Source organism: Cuculus canorus, chromosome 12 (assembly GCF_017976375.1).
Source record: "Cuculus canorus isolate bCucCan1 chromosome 12, bCucCan1.pri, whole genome shotgun sequence".
Classification (NCBI taxonomy): domain Eukaryota; kingdom Metazoa; phylum Chordata; class Aves; order Cuculiformes; family Cuculidae; genus Cuculus; species Cuculus canorus.
Genome location: NC_071412.1, coordinates 15,972,443 through 15,985,621, shown reverse-complemented (window position 1 = coordinate 15,985,621; position 13,179 = coordinate 15,972,443). Strand labels below are relative to the sequence as shown.

At 39.8% G+C, this 13,179-nt stretch overlaps 1 protein-coding gene across 1 annotated transcript in view; it reads left to right on the top strand.

The window, feature by feature from the left end:
* The window catches only part of UACA (uveal autoantigen with coiled-coil domains and ankyrin repeats), a 31,963-nt gene extending 19,795 nt beyond the window's left edge, over nucleotides 1–12,168 (top strand). Inside the window, exons 11-19 of the mRNA XM_054077715.1 lie at nucleotides 688–795; nucleotides 1,832–1,864; nucleotides 2,349–2,447; nucleotides 2,650–2,686; nucleotides 3,680–3,732; nucleotides 5,112–7,802; nucleotides 8,410–8,562; nucleotides 9,538–9,603; nucleotides 10,324–12,168. Of these exons, the coding sequence (XP_053933690.1) occupies nucleotides 688–795; nucleotides 1,832–1,864; nucleotides 2,349–2,447; nucleotides 2,650–2,686; nucleotides 3,680–3,732; nucleotides 5,112–7,802; nucleotides 8,410–8,562; nucleotides 9,538–9,603; nucleotides 10,324–10,395 (3,312 nt within the window). The 3' untranslated portion in view covers nucleotides 10,396–12,168. The remainder of the gene's footprint in view (nucleotides 1–687; nucleotides 796–1,831; nucleotides 1,865–2,348; nucleotides 2,448–2,649; nucleotides 2,687–3,679; nucleotides 3,733–5,111; nucleotides 7,803–8,409; nucleotides 8,563–9,537; nucleotides 9,604–10,323) is intronic.
* The last annotated feature ends 1,011 nt before the right edge of the window (nucleotides 12,169–13,179 follow it).

The window sequence follows — 13,179 nt, the reverse complement described above, 5'->3', positions numbered from 1 at the left end:
GTTTTCAGAAAGGTAACAACATTTTAGGCTGTGGGGAACAAAACTGCTGAGAAATTGAGGCCTGCTTTCTGAAATGCTTTGTAATAAAAGAATAAAGCCCTCTAAATGCGACTTCTCTGGTTTGAACTGAAGTAGTTACCGCAGTTAAGGCGGCAGTTATCAGGCAGGAGTTAAGCAGCCTTCATTGTTTCCATGTGAGCACTGGGCAGATGGATGGTGCGAAGACCTATCATGTTCTTGTGCTGGATTTACTGTAGATTGCGGAGGTCATTCTTGTGGCTGCAGGAACATTTGGTGTGTTTGAAGGTTGCTGCACTTCATGCAGTGGCTGGGTTTCAGGGACTGCTTTAACATTAGTTATTTTTATTTGTTAACAGACAGCAGATAAGCAGCCTCTTGAGTGCTCTTAGCATGGAATGTAATTTTACTCTGCTCTTACTTTCAAACCTATTTGTACACTTAAACAAGAATGAGCATCTATAACCGAGAAGCTTGAAGACTCTGGAGCTTGTGATCAAACCTTCAGAATGAAACAGAGCTGGAGTAAGGCCACAAAATCATTAGGGGACTTGTTAGGCAAGGCTTGGTGTCTTTAATGGCTGTTAAAAGTGTTGGTTCAGGTTCTTTAGTTTTCCCAGTGTGTGTCATGCGGTGTTTTTTGTTTAGTTTTAATTTTTACTTTTTAAGGAATTGGAGTTAGAAAATCAAGATTTGAAAGATCGCATGAGAGAAGTGCAGGAGGAGCAGAGGATGCTGCTGGATAGAATCAGTGGGCTGCAGCTGCAGTTGAATGAGGTAAAGCTGGTATTGGAATAACCTGACTTGAAAGCTGTGATAACCACCTGATGCTGACAGTGGAGGCTGGTGGAAGGAGAAAGGAAAGGATGTGCAATTAGGATGTGGTCCTCACTGCTTTGCTGTGAATTATTTCTGTATATGTCACTGTCTCTGCTGCTGCAAAAGGTCTCATCTCCTTGCATTTTGAATGTGATTACGTGTTACAACATCATTCACTGATACTCATAAATTTAAGCAGTAACATTTATGGCTATACTTTCCCACGTAACATGAACTGTGAGGTGTTCTGGTATGTTATAATGTGGAGAGTAAGCTTCATCTGCACAGTGAAATGTAGATGTGTCAGTGTTTTATTGTAGCCACTGGTTATTTTCCAGCTGTTATTGCCTTCAGTTGGCAAAAATGAAAGCAAGGATTTTCAGTAGGGAATTTCTCACCCAAATCCGAAGTCTTGTTTTTCAAATAAGTTCCTTCTTTAGAGGTCTAGATATGACCAATAGAATTGAGAAAGAAAATAAGAACAGTTTGTTTTTTTCTTTGTGGAGGCTCACATTGGTTCCTTCACTGTATTTTTTTTTTGCAGGAAGAATGTTTAAAAACAGTATGCAGCATCTGCTAAAAGTAGCAAATGTATGGAAAGAATACTCATTATTGGCTTGTCTGAACGTCTCTGAAGCATTGCCTTTATAAAACAAACAAACCAACCCCACAAACTCCTTAATATCCGCTTTCCAAAAGCAGCAAACTTCTGTTAAAAACCTCCATTCTTCTGCCTTAGTTGCCTGTGATTTGGGTAATCGAAAAGGGATTCCAGTTTCCTAGTATGCATCTCAAGAAATATTGCTGTGTTGAACATCCTTAGCTTCTATTTATCTTTATTTCTCTTGCCAGAGGTTAGATGTTGATAGAAGTGAAACAATCAGAAGCAGGCTTAGAAAGCAGCGTAGCCTTGTCAGCTGATGAACTGTGTATGAGCCCCTTGAACAGTATTGAAAAAATTATTTGTGGGGGGGATTTTTTGTTATTTTTGCAGGAGCAAATGTTTGCAGATGATCTTGAAATTGAGGTACGATATCACCTTAAAGTGTAATAGAACTATGAAGTGGGGGAAGCAATTATTGCATTTAAGTAATGGTATTGAAAACTATAGAGAAAAGAAAATCTATCTGTATATGCTAAGTGAAATGTCTATTGATATGTACCCAGTTTGCACAGCATTTCTGTTACTACAATTTATTTATAACCCTTATGCCAGCTTGAAAGCAGACCTATTTAGTATCTCTTTGGTGACTTTCAGTAGTGCAAGACTAAGAAATGCAAATAAATTAGCCAATAATAAATTACGTTGGCTTGTATTCCCTTGACTCGTTCTCTAAGTCTCCTCTTGTAGAAGAGTGGTGTTGCGGAAGAACTTTAGACTCAAGAATTTAGGGATCCTTTCAGTGCTAATCTTGGTTCAAGTTCTCCCTAGAATTCTAGAAAATTGCTTGAGATCTTGTAAATCCGGCCATTGTTGTGGCCTGAGCTATTGGATGCTCTTTCTCTTTCAGAAAGATGAGTTGAAGAAAATCCTAACAACCAAGGAAAAACAGCAGGAAGAAAGCCTGAGAACTATTGAAGCTCTCAAAGCCAAGCTCAAATATTATGAAGTATGTTACTTGGTCTGAAATGTCATCTAGCAATTGATATTTACGGTAGTAAATACTTGAGCAGTTCGATATTATTGAAAGCCTTAAATGGTTATCTCATTCTAAAAGCTGTCCCTGTGCTTTAATCCCTTACTTAACAAAGAGTAAAACTTTGAAATGTACTTTCAACTTTAGCTTTGTGTTTCTTACTGTTTGCTTTCAGGTTGACTTTGTGGGATCTGGAAGTAACTTTGGTAACAGTAAGTATATATAGTTCTTAAAAATTTGTCATGTTAACTGTAGCCAAGCATGATGTGTGTGTGCACGTTTCTGATCTCAGAACAGTCAGCTGGCCCTGGTTGTGCTGTGCCCGAGTGCTGGTGCGCTATTGATCAGCCTCACTTATGAGCAACCGGTTAAAGGTTTCTCAGGCGCACTGGCAGAAGCTGCACAGGGAGTCACCATCCCTGGAGGGATTTAAAAGATGGGTAGATGAGGTGCGCAGAGTTTAGCAGGCGAGGGTATTGTTGGGCTCAATTTCAGAGGACTTTTCCAATCAAATGTTTCTATGATTCTATTACTGGTCTTGTTAAACGTGTGTTTTAACTCTACTACATCTTCTCACCACATGAAAAACAAGCTCAGCAAGATCTCCCAACTGAGTCTTCCCCTTTCTGTTACTCATATCTTAACGCTCTTGACAAGAAAACTGCGGTCATTGTGATAGCTTGAATGTAGGCAGATTTGAGAGTGACTTTAAACACAAGACTTCAGCTCACACTGCTATTGGATAGAATTCCATTTCCAGAAACTTAAGTTTTCTGTGTCCGACTTGGTTACAGGCCTGTCTTGCACTCGGGTGACTTAAAATGTTAATTAATCTTTCCTGAGGTGTCATGAAAGCTGTTTGCTGTCAGAAGAGATCAGTTATTTGGAGTGTAAGGGCATGCTTTTCCCTAGTGTGTTCGTGTGCAGACGTGCAGCTTGCTCAGGGCAGCTTTTGGAACTGTTTGTAGAACGATACCAAGCCTGGTATAATAAATAGGGCTATATTTTTCCTTAGAAAGAGTTTGTCCAGACTTCTTAGATGACTTAATTAAGGTAGAGTTCTTTTAATACCCAGTACTCAAACACCAACCTGCAGCCTAGTGCAGTCCAAATGAACCCAACAAAATTAGGAAGGAAGGTCATAGTTCTTGTGATTGAGTTACTATTTTTAAACAGACTAAATGCTGTTTCCTTTGCAAATCTAGGAAAAGAAGATTTATTACTTAAACAAGGCCAAACGTTTGCTGTGGAATCACAGGTAATACATATTTTGCCACTTGAGAGAACATTAAGATAGTTATGCTTGGATAAGCTGAATATACTTATAAACGTGCATATATTAAACATCACTTCTGAATACAGCATTTTCCCTACTTATTGCTCTGCTGTGTTTATTTCTGATTGCTGGTGCCCTCTAGAGTTACGTGTGTGACATGGCTTTGTGCTACAGAACGGATGCTGAATGGTCTGTGATGAGCATTCCTAAAACTGTATCAGCAGTCAGTGTAAAGTGCAATTTGTTTTGAATCTCCATATTTTTTTCTACTTTGAATTCAGCTAAAATCCAGAAGGCTTTGTTTTCCTGCCAGCTATACAACAATTTCCTGCCAGCTTTGTTTTCCGAGAGCTGGCTGCCTTTTAAAGCCCTAACTTGGTTGTATGCAAGGTCCATCAGACCTTACAGTGGGTCATACAGGATAGGGATTGGTCCTATCTGACAAACTGTTCTTATACCTCAGTATTTCAGCAGTGATGCTTCCAGAAGTGAGTAAGGGCTAGAAATAAATCTGTATGTTGTATGCTTCTCTGCCAGATTGCACTGACAGATGTTTGTTGTATGTTCTGCTGGTAATACAGAAGAATCCAGTTTCTTCTGTGATGTTTTACATTAGGTTTTCCAAATGGTCTTAGGATTTTTTTATTTTTAGCTGAAGTTCGTAATGAGTTGATGTGTGAGTGGGCACAAAAAGCCAATTAATGAAAAACCTGAGCTATGTCCAAAGCAGGAATTAAGTGGTTTTAAGTTAGTCATGTCTGGAAATCATGATAACTTCTGGTCCTTGGAATGTGAATGAGATCATTGGAGCAAGCCTGCGGCATGTCATACCGACGTGGCTGGTGGGGAGGTAAAAGTTGGCCTCCTGGCAGGAGGGCAAAATATTTTTGGATATATCCTTTACTGGACAGTAAATTAAATGACTCTCTTCCTCAGTCTTTTCACATAAAAGGTTCTGTTAAGCATGACAGTCTGTTCTGATTACTTTTGAAATTATTTTCACATGCTTGAGGGGTGGGGGAAATCTGCTAATAAATTAAATTTCTTCTAGACAGACAAGTGATTTAAGTAACAATAACAAGGGAAATGAAATGAATATACTATACCTGCACATTGTCAGGACGGTCTCATGTTTGGGAAATAGTGACATAGAGCTATATTCAAGATTTTTACTGTTAAAATCTGAAATACAAGTGTTCTGTAACATAGGCAAGAATAGATTAATGTTTTTCTAAGAAAACAGATAAATTTTATGCTCGTATCAGCATGTGTTTCAGACAGTTATGTATGTGACAACTCCTATGTATATGAACTATCAAACTTGTAAACGTGTTCCCATTTTTGTGCTGATTTATCTTCAGTCTAGGTCTATGCTGAGACCCCTGGAGCTCTCTGTGTCAAACCAGTCATCCAGTTTAGAGAAGGAAGCTTTAAAGAAAGAACTTGACAGCATGAGGACCAGCTATGGTGCAGCAAAAGAAGAAATCAGCAAATTGCAGAGAGAACTGTCTCACAAGGTATCTGAATGCAAAGCTTTGGCATCAGAGTGTGAAAGAACCAAGGCAGAATCTGATGGACAGATAAAACAACTGGAAGATGCTTTAAAAGATGTGCAGAAAAGAATGTTTGACTCTGAAGGCAAAGTTAAGCAAATGCAGACCCACTTTCTTGCTCTGAAAGATCACCTGACTAGTGAAGCTGCTTTGGGAAACAGCAAACTAACAGAGGAGCTGAAGGATCAGTTGAAAGAAATGAAAGCAAAGTATGAAGGAGCCTCTGCTGAAGTGGGAAAACTAAGGAACCAGATTAAGCAGAATGAGTTGCTGGTGGCGGAATTCAAGAGAGATGAAGGAAGGCTAGTGGAGGAAAATAAAAGTTTGCAGAAGGAACTTGTTAAGTTGGAGATGGAGCGAGATAAAAGGGGGAGAAATGTCATGGAGTTAGAAGGGCAGCTCAAAGAAACAGCAGCGAAGTTAGCCCACTGTGTGACTTCAGAGAGATTTGAAAGCATGAAGAGTTTGTTATCAAACGAAGTGAGTGAGAAAGCCAGAAAGTTAGCAGATATGGAAGGAGAGCATGAAAAACTGCAGGCAGAGATTCTGCTTTTGAAGAGGGAATGTGAGAGTCAGAAAGCCAAACTTGCTCAGCACATAAAGCCAGAAGACCACGAGCAGATGAGGAGTGGGTTTGAGAAAAAGAATGAGGAACTTGGGAAGACGATTTCTGAATTGTCGCAGAAGAACGAGACTCTGCAGAAGGAGCTTGAAAGATTGCAGATTGATAACAAGATGCTTAAGCAGCAAATCCAAATGCTGAAAACTGAAATTAAAAGCCAGAATGTGCCTTTAAAAATTCATGAAGAATTGAAGAAAACAAATGATCTGACTGTGGGTGACCTAACCAAAAAGCTTTTTGAAATAACGAAGAAGTACAATGAAAGCAAAGCAGAAGGGGAAAAGTTGGTGGCAGAGAAGAACAACTTAAGTGAGAAGATCAGCCACTTCCAAGCTGTGTACCTGTCTCCAGAGCAGCATGAAAAAGAAGTGGAAGCTTTAAAATCTAATGGTATTGAACTTGAAAAGCGGCTTGTTGAGCTTCAGAAAAAATACGATGATGAACAGGCAAAAGTGTGCAAACTTGTCTCTGAAAATGCAGACATAAAAGAGACTCTCAGGGATCAGTATGTGCTGGCTACGACACATGAGGAAATTAAAACAGCCTTGACTAACACACTAGAGAAGACTAATGGGGAGCTGTCGGATCTGAAGAAGGAAACTGAAGAGCTAAAGCAAGAATTCATGAGGGTAAATGAAGAAAATGGAACTCTGAAAAATAAGGTGAAGCTCTTACAGAATCAAATACAAACTGAGTACATAAGCTTAAAAGAGCATGAAACTACAGTGACTACTTTAAATAGAAGCTTGGAGGAACTTCAGGAGGGCAATGCTGCGATTATGGCTGAATATAAGAGGGGTCAAGAGGAAATTTTACAGTTGCATGCGGAAATGGAAGCCCAAAAGAAGGAACTTGACACAATTCAAGAATGCATTAAATCAAAATATGCCCCAGTTGCCTCGCTGCAAGACAGAGAGCAAAGCTTTGAAGCCACTGTACAGGAGTTAAAAGTGCAGTTGCAGGAACAGGTGCAGAAGTGCAGAGAAAGCGAGGAGGAAACTGAGAAGTATAAAGAAGAAAATGAAAAGCTGAAAAATGTCATTTTGTCCATCCAAAATGACTTGCAGCAGAACTACATACTCGCTGAGAAGTCCCGGGAAATGGAAAAAATGTTTGCAAGGAAAATGGGGGAGTTGAACAAGCAGCTGCGAGAATTGCTGCAGAAATACACAGGTGCAAAAGAAGAGGAAGGTGAGCTGGAAGAGAATAGCCGGCAGCCCATTGCTGTACAGGCACAGCAGCTTTCAGCAGAGCAGATTGAAGCCTTGAAGAAGGCTCTTGGTCACACCATTGAAGAGCTGAAGGAAGCCCTTAGAAGTAAGAACGAATGTTATGACAGAGAGACACTAAAAGTGGGAGAACTACAGCAGGAATTGTCAGGTCTAAAAAAGTCTTCAGTATCTTTGGTAGAGTATACGCAAATGAAGGAAAGGCTAGAACAAGAAATTGTAGCCATCAAAAACAGCTTGAGAGGCAAGGAAGATGAAAACAAAATTAAAAATGAGGAAATCTTGAAGCTGCAGTCTGAGATTCAGTGTACTCGACAAGCTTTAACAGACCTGGAGAGCAAAGAAGTGATTGACATGTCGGAATACAAATCCATGAAGAGTACTCTGGAGGCCCAGATTAACAGCATAGCCGAGAACTTGTCCGATATGAATAAAAAGTATGAGGAAGCCTGCAAGGAGGCTTTGCAAGCTAAAAAGAGTGAGCTTTCTTTAAAGGATGAGAAGGAGTTGCTTCAGTTACGGAGCTGCAGTATCGAGCAAGAAATTAAAGACCAGAAAGAAAGGTGTGATAAATCATTGACAACAATTATTGACTTGCAGAAGAGAATACAGGAATCTGCAAAGCAGGTGGAAGCCAAGGATAACAAGGTAGGATGTCAGGTGGTTCCTTACTGCTAAACTGAAAATGCAGGAGCATTAATTAGAATTCAGATACAGCTCCTGAAGTATTTGGGCATAACTGTGTACTGAGCACTCTAGGTACCCAGGACTGGCCCAAATCTGTTAAGATGAAGTCCTGGGTTTGTTAGCATTATACTGTTTTTCTAATTCCTTGTATGCTTTAGGTATCTCATGTTGTTATTTGAACTCTTTTTAAAGTGTCCAAGCTGGGTTTTAGTCCTCTAGGGTATAAGCTGATTCTTCTGTTGGAGCTGAATTTGATTTGTTCAGCATCTCTGGCTCACCTTCAGACGGCTCATTGTCCTCTTTAGAAGTCAGACCTGGAACGCTTTTGTTGTATAGGTCATTCATGGCACTGCCTGACCTCCAGGGTCCATACCTTACAGGTTTCAGTGCGAGGATGTGAACATGAAGTCTATCTTTGTGATGTCTCTAAGCCAGTGTCATGGCAAGCTGGGGCAAAGACCCTTCAATGCTTGATGTTCTTCAGAAGTCTTGAAAGGATGCTAAAGAATATTCAGTTCTTGGTAAGTGACACATCCTTAAATGAGGTTTTTGTGTGCTTTTTTTAAAGATAACAGAGCTGCTTAATGACGTTGAACGGTTAAAACAAGCTCTTAATGGCTTGTCTCAGCTGACATACACCACTGGGATTCCCTCGAAGAGGCAGAACCAGCAGGTTGAGATGCTCCAGAACCAAGTGAAAACACTGCAACAGCAGCTAACTGTAAGTAGTCATGCGAGGCTTTGTCTGAATTGCGGTAGCATTGCTTATGGTTTCTGGTATAAACAAGGCAGTGTGTATGTGGCTGGGGGAGCATGGGGACTGACTGTAGGCCTAGACTTCGGAACCAGAGTATTCAGTTTTCCACCACCTGCACTGACTGCTTGCTTCTCTGAAAATCTATCTGCTTCCTTCTGAGCATTAAAGTTGCAGCATTTGGGAACTTGTCCAGCTTAAAAGGATGCAATTTAGAGAGAATTTGTGTTTATGAGATATGCTTCTATAGTTCATGCCAAGACTGTTTCAGTATCCAAGCTTCATATTAATATTTCTTTGCAAAAAACCACTAGCTGTGTGTATTTTCTCACTTTGAGAGAAAGTGAGGTGGTTTGTTCTTACGGGGTTTGACTTCGTATTCCTTTGTCTGCAGACACTGTGAAGTGCATTGCTTATTAAGTACTAACAGTAAAGGGGAATGCTTTATGGTAAGTGCTGTGACTTTGTGCACAGACACGTTTGTGGCCCCTGTGACTTCAATAAAGCTCATAATTAAAGCTGCGTATGTGAGCAAAGCTGGTTATTTGTAAATCTGTGCAGAGTAGGATACATCTTTAATAGCGTTTGCAAACTTGACCCTTTATAAGGTAAAGTGTTCTTAACTTGGATGGTTTTAAACAAATAGCTAATGCTGTTGGTGAGACAAGTTTTTAATCTCAGCACCTGGGCTGACACGCTAAATCAGCCTGGCTCTGATAGCCCTTTGGCAAAATTGCTTTGCTACAAGTAAGCAATAAAAAAACCCCTGAAGCAGTGACTTTTTTGTTGATTAATGGAGGGGATACAGCTAACTTTAACCTTGAAATTCTGCTTTGGCTAGTCTGTAAGTGCACAAAACCAAGCCCAGCAAGTTGGAAAAAGGCAAAGGTAGGTGTTAAAAATTTAATGACTTCACCTCCTCTTCCTGTCTTCTTTTTATAGGATGCTAAAAGGCAGCATCAAGAGGTAGTTTCAGTTTATCGGACACATCTTCTTAGTGCTGTACAGGTATGACAGACTCAAGTTCATTGTTTTATTCTGTCATCTCAATGTAGAGATTCTCGAGACATGTTTTTAACTGCTGTACTGGAAGACCTCAAATAAGCTTGAAACCAGCATCAAGTGCCTGTTTTCATGTTGACAGTTTTTATTTAGTTATTTAGTTTTAAAGCAAACACGTACCACAGCTGTAGTCTTATGGTGCCCTCGTCTTATTATGCTTAGACAACTGGCAATTATGTATAATAATAACCTGCTTTGAAGGGTGACAGTGTTTGCTGGTGTGAGCATGATGTTGGTTCTGCATCATCCCAGGTAATGCTGGAGAGAAATCGAGTAGGAGTTGGAAACTTAATGCAGATTTATCCAGTAGCTCTTGCTGAACAAAGAGCTCATCAGCTAATTTGAGTCTTATGACTTCAGATACTCCAGCATTCGAAAGAGGGGCCATTACTCCAGCAGCAGGTGGTGGAGTCTGGTGGATAGGAACGGTAATTTTCTCCCACATCCTATTTTCTTAAAGGAAACTGCTGTGTCAGAGGCAGACCCTCCTTTCTCTCATGAGTAAAAATAGCAGGATTCCTAAAGCTTTTCAGAATTCTCTGGAGTGTTGAAAACACAGCAGTGAGTTAAGACTGTTGGGTAATTGGGAAGAATCTGCTAATGTTAGTGATGGATGGTTGGCACTTAATGGGATTTTTCTTATAACAAAGTGTTTGCTTGCTCTAGGGCCACATGGATGAAGATGTCCAAGCTGCTTTACTACAGATCATTCGAATGAGACAGGGACTGGTTTGCTGATGTGCTTAGTGCCATTGCTCTTGAAGGCTGCTGCATCCTGTACGAGTGCTGTGATTATGGTAGCGATAACCTTCATGAGACTTACATAATTGTGACAGTATAGCTGCAATTAGAACCTTCAAATATGAAACAAATTATGAAGCTGAAATATTTTCTTATTGTAAAACACTAAAATAGGGCTATGAAGTCTCAGATCTGACACTTCCTTCATTGGATTAATAAAAGATGTAGAACATCTTTTAACATTTGTGTACGAGCTAACTGTCAAAATGATGACATGGTAGGTAAATTATTTTGATGTCTGATTGACCACTTATTAAAGCAAGGCCTATACCCAGAAACTCCAGTTTATCCTACAACTTGAACTCTCATGGTATGGTTAAGAATAAACTATGCTCAAATGAGCTCTTCTGAGTAATGTAGCTGTGTATCTCCTTTAATGATTAAGAGAGAGTGGCTGTGTTGTCATGTAAGCTGATCAAGATGTACTACGATGTGCTTAAGTCAGCCTCAGAGGTTGAAGGAAGGTATTCAGGTATGTGTTGTAACTTGGCTGGCCAAGTTACAGACTTTATATTTAAATAGAAGCTTAAGATGTAGTGCCTTTGCTTTTTACAAGACTTAAAAATCAGGTTTTCTATCAAAACACTAACTTTTGTTTGCCTCCCCTTCCCGCCTCCCCCAAGATTTCTCATAGATGCTTTAGTATCGATTACTGTGGCCTCAAACAGCGGGACTGGAGTGGTTTGTGGAGCAGCACTTTGATCTAAATGCAACAGTCCTCCTGTATAATTTCACTCTTCACTGCGCCTAATGTAGGTGTGGGCTGAGCAGCTTATTAAGCTGTACACTACATAATTCACATATTGGATTTTCAAACACTGTCCCGTGGAAGTTTAAGACTGTAAATTATGTACTATAACCTTATTTATGGGGAAAGATGCAAATAGTGAGGATTAATGAAATGAGAATTTTTATTTGCTTGGAATCTACCTATTAAGTGAGACTGGGCTTCATTTTAAACTGAAAGATGGTGTTCCCATAAGTAAGATTTATGAATGAAAACATGAAATTAGTGACTGTTCCAAGGAAGGAATTGAACAATGAGCCTGATAACATATGTGGCAAACAGAGCAAGTGCTGTCAGTAGCCGTGTTAACTTCTGTCTGCTCAGTTGAAAGCACATGCTCATAACTAGCAAATTGGAATCTGGCATCCCAATTGCAGAAAAGACAAACTCTTCCATGTTCCTGAAAACACAAGGACTTAAGTCAGAGTGCAGAGGTCTCCGCTTAGTGTTAGCGGGGCTTCCCAGTGAGCTGTACCTCATAGGCTTGAGTTGCATGTTTTTAGTACTATTATGTCCTTTATTGTCCCTTTTTGGGCAGAGTTTTGTAGAACTGAATTGCCCCATAGAGGAGAGGATACAGATATAGTGATGAATGTACGGGGCAGGTTTTGCTATAGAAATACCCTTAATATATTTACTAAATACGTCCATAGCCAAACAGATCTACTGCTGCTTTCCTTTAATGTCTTAGAGGACTATTACAGAAAACATCTCAGTACATACGTTACTCTCAGTACATACGTTACTTTTTAGCCAAATTCTCTTATGATTACATTACTTGAAACTCTTATTAGAGAGCATTTGTTTTGATATACTAACTCTGACGTATTTTGATATTGTATGTTCCCTTGTTGAGAGAGCTCTATGTACGTTTTTCTAAATTTCTTCCTTATTTCATTATCAATAAAATATTTTCTTCTTTTTTTTTATTGTAGTGGTCAATTCTGTAAAAGGTAAAGAAATTGTAAATGGTTTGGCAAAATAGTCTGGGTAGTGAAGCAGATGAACTCGCTTGAATGAGAGAGCTGGGGTTGTTCAGCCTGGAGAAGAGAAGGCTCTGGGGAGACCTCAGAGCAGCTTCCAGTATGAAAAGGGCTTCAGGAAAGCTGGGGAGCGACTTTTCATAAGGGCCTGTAGCGATAGGACAAGGCGGAATGGCTTTAAATTGGAAGGGGGAAGATTTAGATTAGACGTTCGGAAGAAATTCTGCACAGTGAGGGTGGTGAGGCCCTGGCCCAGGTCATAACAGGAGCTGTGGCTGCCGCCTCTCTGGAGGTGTTCAAGGCCAGGCTGGATGGGGCTTTGGGCGCCATGATCCAGTGGGAGATGTCACTGCCAGCGGCACGGTGTTGGAACTGGATGGTCTTTAAGGTCCCTTCCAACCCAAACCATTCTGTGATTCTTTTTTTGTTTTGAGTAGCTGACTTGGAAACATCTCTGAATCCAGGAAAGTTTAGAGATTACTGCTATTTTTTAAAATCTAATGCTTGTATTGCTCTGCCAACTCAGAAAATTAACTTTTAATGGCAAAAACATACATGTAATTCAGTCACAGCTATTAGATCAGATGGATTTTACATTAAGTGAAAAAGATATTGAGCATTTAAGGGCCATTAAATTGTGAAGCTTTTTATGGTTGGACTCGTAGCCTTCAAGCCAGCACTCTGCTGTGAAGAATATTTATTTTTACATTTGCAAAGTGTGCAAGATGATGAAAAGGGAATACATTTTAGAGGAAAACAGGACATGAAAATGTGATGTTTTTCCACTTAGTGAACAGCTAGTTTTATTTCATAACAATTAGCTTTACACTTCATTAAATGCTGGGGGTTTTGCTTATGTGTTCTTATGATACAGTGGAGAAGGCTTTAAAAATACTCAGCAGGGCATCGTGTTTTGTAATCTAATCAGGGTATTTCAAGGTAAGATGAGGT